Source organism: Lepidothrix coronata, unplaced genomic scaffold, assembly GCF_001604755.1.
Source record: "Lepidothrix coronata isolate B3197 unplaced genomic scaffold, Lepidothrix_coronata-1.0 Scaffold242, whole genome shotgun sequence".
Taxonomy (NCBI): Eukaryota; Metazoa; Chordata; class Aves; order Passeriformes; family Pipridae; genus Lepidothrix; species Lepidothrix coronata.
In genome coordinates, this window is record NW_016690422.1 from 805,081 (window position 1) to 816,412 (window position 11,332).

Sequence of the window (11,332 nt, forward strand, 5' to 3'; positions counted from 1 at the left end):
TGTATATTATACAAAAATTATCTTTGGAACTGTGCAGTGGACTCCAATAAGAAAACTACACCAATAATGAACAAAAGCATCAAAATCATCTGCTTGTGAGAACACTGTTGGCAAGTGTAAATACACAAATGTCCAACTAGATGTTTGATGCTTTAGAAGCAATTTTAATTAAAAACCAAGCCAAATACTGACTGTTCACTAAAACACATAATAAAAACGTCTCTTGCTACAACCCCATGACAGATTATTAAAAAAGGTTTGCAGGGGAAGCAGAAAAGCCTCCTGTGTACCTGTTCTAACCCTAAGCCGTGACATGTCACCCAACCACACCTGCACTGCCCCCATCACCAGACCCAACTACAGCAAGGGCTGTTTTTTTATCAAGAGAAGATGGTGAAATAGGGATCCCACCATTCTCACAAGCAAACTACCCCAGCCCTGCTCAGTTCAAACCCTGACAGCTGAGTTTACAGCCTCTGGGGTTTCACACCCGTGTGTGACCCATTAGTGAGCCTTTAGTGCTCCAATTCAGCCCCATAAAAGTGGACCTACCCCAACCCAGCCACCTTGTGCTCCCTTTGGGTAAAACAAACACACTGAACCCCTTAAGTCCCCCACCACTTGGGGCTCCCTGCAGCCTTCCATTCTTTTCAGCAATCATCCACTTAAATCCTTGCACTCCTGGAAGGTTCTCTAACACAGATTTGATTCCAGAAGGATGTGAAGTTCCAGCCCCTCCCCACTCCTCTATTTCCACACTGTCCTCACATCAGTGCTTTGACACATCATGGCACAACAGGCATCTCATGATCTCCCCAGTCATGGCTTTCACATACACTCTCCTACTGCTTCTCAGAACAGTTTCCCACCCTGTAGATTTGCCCTGTGTGCTTCCTGACATGCCATTGGTTTGTTTTTTTTCAATGGATTCACTGACTCCATTTTTTGTCCTCCTTATTTGTGAGGACAATGTTTACCAACACTGATTCCATCTGTAAATATTTATTGCATTTACTCCAGATCACCAACAACAGAATCAAGCAGCAATATTAAACAATGATCAAGTGTTTTCTTATCATGATTTAGCACTAAGCTGCACATTATTCTATCTAACCAGCCTGTGCATTCCAGAAATTCTGCTGTTGGGAATATAGACACTATTTTTTTTAATATGGAGTTGTAGTTACATGAAACATTTTATGTAATTATAGTTATTCCCATCCCTGGATAATCCAAATGGACAAGGTGCTGAGCAGTCCAATCTCATGGTAAAGTAATTTCTGCTTTTGGCAGGGCTTTGGCTGGAGCTCCCTTCTGTAATTCTTAAAACCTGAAATTAGCACTGAATTAAAATTAATTCCAGTCAACTTTATACTAATTTTGTCCTGCTGCATAACACCCTGATAATGACAGGTCTCTGGCTTTTTTTACTTTACAGCTCCAGTTCTCCACGTGTTCCATTCCATGCACATCCTTTACCCACACGAGCTGCATTGCTGCAGGGATGTTTGCATCAGGACACACAGAACTGCTTGTCAAATGCTCCTGGTTTTCATTTCATTTGGTGCACAGGATGATGTGTTCACATCAATATTCACTAAGCCACTCTCAAATCCTGAACACTGAACATTTTCCTCCCACCAAGGCTCCAGCACACACGGATGTGGTGCTTTGTCCGAGTTCCTGCTCGGCAGTACCTGAGAGGACAGAGCAGCACAGCAGAGAGGACAGAGCAGCACAGCAGAGAGGACAGAGCAGCACAGCAGCACGTGCAGGGGCTGCAGCAGAATCACTCCAACAGGAAGAAACAAAGACTCCAACCATGCACAGACCTTCTTTCTCCCTGTAAAAAGTGATGCATCACAAAATGACCAAGATTTGCACCAGCTCTGTGAGTAACTCACTAAACCCTCAGCTCCTTCAGTGATAAAGCAGCAGTGGTTGAGCCTTAACTGAAGAAGGAACGTTTATTCCCTACGCCATCCAACGTGGAATAGCTGCAGAATAAATATGGTTCCTCCCTCCACTGCTTTATCTAGGTCAGAAAACTCCTTAAAGGCAGGAAGTCGCAGGAAACAAATGTCACTACACATCAACTTTTTATCAGGAAAACAAGCAAGGCAGCAGATAAACCCACCACCTTCCCAGGATTTCAGCACAGACAGCAGCTTATTAGTGAACTGTTGGGAAAACTCCTTAGAGCTGCAAAAGCCACGGCCTCGCACCACCACATGGCAAATTCCTGATTTTCTTGGAAAGATTATTTTTTTCCTGTATTTTACATGATTTTACAGAAGTTAATGGCACTTGAGAGGTCTTGAAGCACCACTGCATTTACTGAAAAATACAGCAAATCAGATGCACAATCATATTTTGAATAGCTCAGGCATGACTGCGAAAAAAATCTTTGCTCTGTGCATGAGAATTACACATGGTCAAAAAAAACAAACAAACAAACAAAAAAACCCCAACAGCAGCAGAATTCCTCCACAGCAGAATTACCCTCTAAAACACATCTACCTTCACGAAGGAACAATATTTACACTAGAGTGTTCTTACCTAATTAAAAGCAAATTAATCATATTTATTTTGAAAAGCCAAGGTGAAAGATTAACTTATTTTCTTCATTAGCTCATTTAACTTACTACTTTTGCTATCAGCTGAGTGTATCTTCCTACTCAAACATGGCACATTTCACAACAGGAGAGCAGTATTGTATTTTGATTTAATCAATGCAAAGAATGATTTAATTTACATATCTCCTACCTCATTATTATAACTGAAGGTAAGAATCTCAAAACTCTCTTTCAACTGCAGATTCTTGGAACAGACAATTTTAATACTGACTTTACACCTTTAAACCAGAACAACACTCATCTTGCTTTTGTCATAGAGTTGGAATTTTACAGACAATAAAAAACCCCACAAATTTTTAAGATGATTTCCCAGTTTATAGTATTTCACATAACTACAAAGAATGTACTTACTCCTATAGCTAAGTAGAGATGTAAGAACACTTTTAAGATCAGTAGAATTGTAGAATTGGGTTTCACATACATATATGTTTATATGTATATATACACATATGTATATATGTTTCACAATCATACCAACAGAAAAAGCAAATCGAGGGGGAATTAATCCAAATATAAACTTTTTAAGCTTTACCTCAATCAACTGATTTGTATCTGACAATTTGCAACACTGTTTTATTAGCAACCAAAAAAAAAAAATCACTCATAAAGTGTGTGCAAGTGAGAGGGAAATATGAAAAAAAAAAGAGATGCCAGAAACAACTGTAACACAAATTATTACTATAGAAACTTCCCGCTCATCTCTATTTCCATTTCAAATCATATGTGCTCTACCTTCTCCCTCCCACGCTGCTCTTCAGTCAGATCTGCTTAAGTGAGAACACTCCTGCTACTGAGCCTGACATTTGCAAATCCTCCTCTGAAGTAGCCAAAAACCCACCTCTAAGCCCAGCCCAGCTGACCTATTAGTCACCGTGGCACAGCCCCAGCGTCTGCCAGAGACAGCAAATGAAAGTTTCTGGAGTCTGATCCTCTGAAGTCACAGCCAAGCCCAACGTTTCTTACTTTTATGCTCTGAGGTCATTTGTGAGTAACTGGCAGTTTTAACACAGGCAGTGTGGAGCTCCAAAATACATCTCTGAACACGAGCCCACCCCAAGGTCTCACAGACATCTCACCCAGCTGTCGTCCTCACCAGCCACTGTCTGTCCCTGTCAAAAGTGGTGTCAAGGAAGGGAAAAAGCAGGTGCCCACCCAGCCTGAGGGACTTCCAAGACGTTGTAAGCACAGACTGCAATACACTGTAAGAATATATTAACAGAAACTCCTTGGAAAACGTGTTTTGTTTGATTTCTTAAAGTATCTAATACTTATCTTCATAAGAAAAGCTTTAAAACATAAACCATAACCCAAAGCACAGCAAAGCACGTAGTTCTCAGCCAGCAAGGAGCACGACCTAAGGAGATGTTTATGGTCTGTTCACTTCCACTGGTGGTTCCAGTGAGAAACTTCCATGGAGCACGTGCAGTCAGTTCCAACCACAGAGCCACTGCAGTTTTGGATGGAAATAAAGTAACTCCAACTAGATGACAGAAGGAAGTGCAGTGATACACTCGAGGCTCTCTATAATCTGTTGCACTATTTCCTGCTCAGGTAACACTGAACATAACAACAAACTTTTCCAAGGAATCTTGGATACCTGATCTTTGTTCAGAATGGACTGGCTTCCGTCAGCATGAAAACTTCTACTGCTTAAAAGACACCAATAACCCCAATATGCAGCTCCAGACCATAAGACCAAAGTAAAAATATTGGTTCAGCCCTCTGTGCACAAGGAGGAAAAGGAGAGGACAAACAAAATTTTAGTTTCCAGCCATATAAGCTTGACTTAGGATTAGTCAGTAAACATTAGGCTGAAGTAAAATGTACTCAAGGTGGTAAGAGCACCCACACTGAGTGATGTAAGGAAGTCTGCAGAGTGAATGACAGAATGGGAGAGTTATTTACTGTCTCTTACTATAAAAGAGCTTCAGTTGCATCAAATGAAATTACTAGGCATCAAGTTCAAAAGCCTCAGCAAAAAGAGGTGTTTTCCCAATATAGGCTCCAATGACGTTGCAGAACTCACTGCCCAAGGACACTGTGGGTCACAGGGATAGATAAAGAAATTAAAAACAAAACAAAAAAAACCCAAACTCAATTACTAAAAAAAGAGAGAAACGCAAACAGTAAATTATTTTTACTCAAAAAGAAATGAACTCTGACTTTGGATCCAAAGGGAAACAAAACCATTTGCCTTGATCCATTCCTATGGACCTCCCTGGGCATCTGCCATGACCACTCCTGGAGGCAGGTCAGGGACTAGATGTGTCTCTGCTCTGACTTACAAATGCTGCCCTTGTGTTCGTGGTACCTTGTCTACGAATCGCAAACCTACTTCCACAAAAGCAAAACCAAAAGCAATGACTAAAACACAAAGTCTGTGGGTCTGTCAAAATGAATAAGACACTGCCTCGAACAGTCAGGCCCCCGAGATGTCAGGATTTCTGTGAACTGCAGTGCCAACACACAAAGCACATCCAAGAAACCCAAAAACACCAACAAAACAAAAGCACTCCTTCAGAGCGAAGTTGTACCCAGCAGTCCGTGTGTTTTTCCAGCTGTATCAGTTACATCTGTCTGGAATGCTGCCTCTCCAAGAGCTGTACACAACAGCTCTGGCAACAAACCCTGCTCTGCCCAGCACAAAAGGTATTTTTCCAGCCAAGTACCTCAAAATTCAAATATTGATGTTATGATTTACCTGGCAATGCATCCAATCAATGCCTTCACTGCAGGCAGGGAAAATTCCAAAGGCAGCAAATGAAACCCATTAAAAACCACGCACTTTATGAACAGGAGAGGGACAGTCTGTGCATCTTCAAGGCAGCTGTATAAGGATAACTGCACTGCTTTGACTCGGGTGTCTTTGGCAGGAGACTGGAAGTTCTTCCATGCCATGTGTGCTGTGACAGTGACAGGAGAGCTCCTTGCTGGACACACACAAAAATGGCTCTTTTCTCCCCACCCCCACTGGATTCATCTCCCGAGCCGACAGCTGGTCTGTACATACACAAGTAGGTATGGGAGTCTGTCAAGAACTGGAAAAACAAAAACACACTTCCCACTGCTATTACCTCCTGCTTGGTAACTTCAACATTTCAATTGTGAGTGAGGCTTCCAGGGAAGAATTAAAAATAGCAACCAGAACACTTATTTTAATGCACAGTAATTCCATGTTTCGTGACAGTTCTATCTGTAGAAGGAAAGATGCTTTTATTACAGGTAAGTGCATACTCCAACATTAATAATTTAATTTCCCCAGATGTTAAAAAAATGTGTGTTTTGCAGGAGACTACGAAATTATATTTCTGTTTTTCCCTTCCAAAACCAGGAAGCTCAACATCATTATTAATGCAGTCATATTTAAACACTGTGCTGAAACAAAAAAAAAATAAATACCAAAGACATTGGAACTACAGAAATAGAATTATTAGTGACAAGTAAATAAGACATTTCAAGTCTGCAGCAGTATTTTACTTGATGACATCTTAAGTCACTATTAATTGGACATAACAGGGATGGACCCTCCATTCTTGGTTTCCAGGATCACTTAAAAACAAACAGAAGGAACAGGCCACCCTGAATTCTTTAAACTTCACCTGCCATTAAAATTTCCGATGATTGTGTAGTCATAGGCAGAGCATATTTATTACTGGCAACAGAGCAGGATTAAACAACAACAAAAATAGATCTGGTGATTACTTCAGCTGGAGGCTGGCAATCATCAATCTTGAACTCACACCAAAACTACTCGCTTTCCAATCATGCTTCAGCCATTAATGTTTGAAGCAACTAAGCTTGATTCTTAAAATCCAGGAGCCCATCTTCAGTGTGACCAGTTAAATCTACAAGGAAACTCAAGAACACAGCTACAAACAATATTAGTCATCAGCAATTCACAGCAAGGACTTGTTAGAAGCAGACAGGACTCTGGATTTGCCTGAAGCCTCCTGTTTAAAAACAAAAAAAAAGCTTTGCAAATAATGAAACTACTATTTCCCCATTCAACTCCAGTAAGACTTCTGTTTTATAAACAGGTTTATTTTTTTTTAAAGCAACGAAGCAGCATTTGCTCCTGATCACCAATCTAATTATGACCCTGTGGACTCTCCCTGCCCTTCAGGGGGAAGCTCAACCCCCTGCACAGTGACTGGAGCCCCTCGTTCACCACTCCCCTGCAGGGCTGAAGGCACAGCACCTTTCATTTACCAGACTGGATGGCCCATCACACCTACATTTTGTAAGCAGGAGATCACCACTTCCCCCAGTCCACAGCCCTGCAAATGGGAAGCTCCGTGTGTGCACAGCCCAAGGAATGGTGTCACCTCCGAGCAAATGCCGGTTCCTGCACCACCACCCACGGGCACCGGGGAAGAAATTTTAACTACAAGCAACTTCTCATCAGCGCTCAATTAAAAAGTGACACACGAAAAACCCTTCCCAATTTTCTTTCCACTTGAAAAGCGACACTGATGGAAAGAACTAGAATAAATTACAAGTCAGTGGACAGCATGAAGAAGCTGTATTTCTTTTTTTTTCCTGAGGTCTTAAGCATTTAACAGAATGTTACTGACTAAATTACTCCAACTAATTCTAGACTGTTTGCAATCAACATATATCATGCACAATTGTGCTTGCAATTAGTATATTACATCAAACTGTTTACAAAGAATATAAGTATTTGATCTGCATTTCATAAACGTGTTAGATTAAAATACAGACTAACCACATGTCAAATAATTATTAATATTAAAAAGCAGAAAGCAAAAATAGAAGTGACAGTTAAAGGTCAAACAAGTCCTCCAACTATACTCAGGATTATACAACTCTCCAGACGCTGGCACTGTTAAAGCCCAGAACAGGCATTTCCTAGAAAGCAGCAAGGTAAGACAATTTGATTTTCGCAGAGGAACCAGGTGGGGACACCAACATTAAGCCAACAAAGCAGAAAATATACACCACCAACGTCCTAAACACAGTTCAAAAGCCTGTAAGGCATTAAGGCTGTGTCACTGATGGCATGTGCTTTATAAAGCCACAGCACTCGTAACCTTTTTGGTATTTCTTAGTCAAGGCAGCTAAAATACACTAAACCAACACACTTTCACTTTTCCTACATGCGACTCCTGAGAGCACAGATCACTTATTTACAGTTCAACACACCCTTAAATGTCGCGGGCAAGGCCTCACGTATCCCCCTAGAAAATCATTCTGCACAGACAGTTAATGTTTGGTAATGGCAAAGGAATGTATTACCGCTTAAAGCCCCTTAATACATTTGTTGTCACGTAAGGAAAACATTCGAAAACGCTAAGGCCAGCAGGAGCATTTCACGTGGACGGCTGGGTTTACCCGTGAGAATAAACGCTGAAATCAGGCAAGGAAACTGCCACAAAAAACCAGAACAACCCCCCTGCGTTCTGCCAGAGCCCCGGGGGGGCTGCAGGATTCTGACGCTCAGCCCGGAGCCCCCCGACGGTGCAGAACCGCCCGGGAGGGTCCCCTGAAGCCCGAGAGCGGCGCCCGGGGTGCCGGCGGTCGGTGCGGGGGAAGGACGCGGGGAGGGCAGGGCGGCGGCGCGGGGGGCCGGGGCCGCTCCCGGCCGTGCCCCGCCATGTGCCCCCGCGGGCTCGGGCGGGCCCGGCCCCGCGTACTCACACTCGCGGCAGCTGCAGCGGCGGCGCCCCGCGCCGCTGGAACACGCCGTCCACGAACACGCCGTTCTTGCCGAGGCAGCGCAGGTAGAAGTCGCCCCCCGCGCCGCCCGCGGGGTCCCCCTGCGGCGGGGGTGGCGGCCCGTCCGCGCCGGCCGGCGGCGGCGGGGGCGCGGCGGTGAAGATCTCGAGGTGGCGGCGGGAGATGAAGCTGGAGTGGCCCATGCTCACGTCCACCGAGCCCTGCGAGGAGTTGCGGCCGATGGTCACCGAGCGCTTCTTCATGAGGTACTCGAACTCCCGGCCCTCCAGCCGCGCCACGGCCGCCGCCGCCGCCGCCGCCGCCATCTTAGCGAGGGACGAGCGAGGAGCGGCCCCGCCCGCACCGGCCCCGCGCCGGCCCCGCACACAGCAGGGAACGGGGCCGCGCGCCGGGCCTGACGCACGCGCGCGCTGACGGACGGCCCGCGCGGCCAATGGCGGGCCCGCACGCCCATGGGGCTATGGCGGCGCGGCCAATGGCGGGCGGCGCCGGCCCCGCACGGCGCGAGCCCGGCGCGACAGCGCTCGGGCGCGGCCCGGAAAACGCGGAGCGGAGCCGCGCGCGGGAGCGGAGCGGGCCGGGCCGGGCCGGGCAGCGCCTCCCGCCCGCGGCGGGGACGGGACGGACGGGGCGGCTCGGGGAGAGACAACGCGGCCCGACCTGCCCGCCCTCACGGGCCTCGGGCACCCGCGGGAGGCTGCTGGCACCCCCCGAGGGGGTTGTGACCCAGGCCCCGCACCTGCCCGCCGCCAGCAGCGCCCGCAGGGACGGCACCGGGCGGGGGGGACAGTCGAGAATGGAATAAATGCAAGCAGACAAACAGTGCTAAAGGGTGGGCACGAAACACCTGGAGAGGGCTGAGTACCTTCTCAAAATCAGCCTTAAAATAGATATAGTATAATATATAGTAATAATAATAATAATTTCTATCCCTCATACACCTCTGACAGAGGGTCACCTTAAACCCAGACGTAACTCGCCATCTCGGAGTTCTGTAACGTGCCTGGCAAACCGGCACAGCGCCTCACTTTCCCAGGTTCCAGGTAAGCCAGGCTGTATCTGTGCACAGACCTCCTCGGCTCAGTCCCAGTTTTCTCAAGAACTAGGGCACAAAACCCGAGCGAGCGACCCGACACACGCCCAGACACCCGAGCGCTGTGTCCGTCTGTCCCTGCTCCGAGGGCGCGGCCACGGCGGGGACCGGCCCAGGGGACAGCACCGAAACACCGAGACCCGACCTGGAAATAAATACCGCAGGCTACCAAACAGACAGCATTAACTGCACTCAGCTTGTCAAGTATCTGCAATTAAAGTGTTTTACCTGATCCAAATCCTCACTAGCTGTTACAAGGACAAGGCACTGTCACAATTGGGAAGTAAACAATTAAGAAACACTTTCGGCTATAAACTGAGAGGAGGGTGCTAAATTGTATTCGTGCCCCTATACCAACATCACTACTGCAAAGACATCATGGCAGCAGCCCACGTCACGTCACGGGTTCTCCAGCATGGTTTGTGGAGAAGAGGGTTCCGTTGTTGTTTATTTGGGCTTTTTCTACAGCACTGAAGGTCACTGTTGTTTATTAATAAAAAAATCGCCCAGAGGAGCTGTGGCTGCCCCATCCCTGGAAGTGTCCAAGGCCAGGCTGGATGGGGCTTGGAGCAACCTGGGATAGTGGAAGGTGTCCCTGCCCTTGGCAGAGGGTGGAGTGAGATGACCTTTAGGGTCCCACCAACCCAAACCATTCTATGAACTCGGAAGACATAAAACATTTTAACACTTCCGACAGAACCAATCAACTTGTAACAAACATCCAGCAGCAAATTCGAAATTGAAACTTTCAGTTTTGCACATCTGAGTCAACAGCTCTTCAACTGTAGATCTATTTCCCACTTGCTCAGGAACAGAACACAGTGCCTGCTCCCTGCAAAGGGACTGCAAACCTCAGTTCTACCCTTGGGATTGTACCAGCATTCCTTACAGGCAGCTACAACACAGTTCCATCCTGGTTCAGTCCGTTTATACAACCCCATACGCACATCAGATGCAGCAAAATATAGCAACAGTTTAGAGCTTTGGTTTCTTTTAAAGAAAACTTTAGTTAAATCTTGCCCACACTCTGGTATTTAGAATCAGACTTTCTTCTATACCAACATATGTTTGGCACAGAAAATGTGGAGCATCAGGGAGTCAGTTATGACTCCCTGATTCTCAGCTTGTTTTTATCCCTCGGCTCTCTGGCTACAGAAATGTTGTGCCTGCTGCACTGACAATCAGTCCGGGATCCTGAGGGCTCTGCTGGCTGAGATTACCCAGGGATTGCCATCTCCTAACACACCCCCAGAGAGTGAAAACCAGCAGATTGGGAGAGCAGCCAGGTGAATTCCCACCGGGCCAGCAGCACTTTTCACCACCCCTATGGCTGCTCAGTTCACACAAGTTAAAGGCATTGGTGCTACTTCAGTGTTTTCCGTTATGTGAATCACAGCTTTGTTAGTTTGCATTAATTCATTAATAACATCCAGTAGTAAATTCACCAAGCTGATATAATTGCTGTCCTGTTCATAATAGAACAGCACAGAGAATGCAGCCATTGACATGGATTTTTACAGTCTACACTGAAATTCCTTTTTGAGGGTCCCAGCACCACTGAGCTGCTCTGGGAAATGGGATTTAACACCGGCAGAAGGTCTGTTTGCCTTTTAATGACCAGCACTGCAGAGCAAACACCAGATCCCATTGTCAGAGGCTCCACTCATTTCCAAGAGGAAGGCTGAGATCTTTCTGCCCATGTTTTTCTGAACTGGTGCAGATTTAGTCACTTTGTGACCGCAAAAAGCCACAAGCACAGGTCACCCCGACCTGCCCACGTGGAGGTCTGGGCCCTGCTGCATAAACCAGGAACCAGGGCAGGTACACATGTGAACAACTCACAACTCTTCAGTGCTGTTCTGGGTCTCTGGGTTCCCCAGAAATCCACTCCTTGAACCCAGCCTGG

At 46.2% G+C, this 11,332-nt stretch overlaps 1 protein-coding gene across 1 annotated transcript in view; it reads right to left on the minus strand.

Annotated features, from left to right (window-relative positions):
• Nucleotides 1-8,650, minus strand: part of FOXK2 (forkhead box K2) — a 47,439-nt gene extending 38,789 nt beyond the window's left edge. Inside the window, exon 1 of the mRNA XM_017834833.1 lies at nt 8,295-8,650. Coding sequence (XP_017690322.1) covers nt 8,295-8,638 — 344 coding nt within the window. The 5' untranslated portion in view covers nt 8,639-8,650. The remainder of the gene's footprint in view (nt 1-8,294) is intronic.
• Between the last annotated feature and the right edge of the window lie 2,682 nt (nt 8,651-11,332).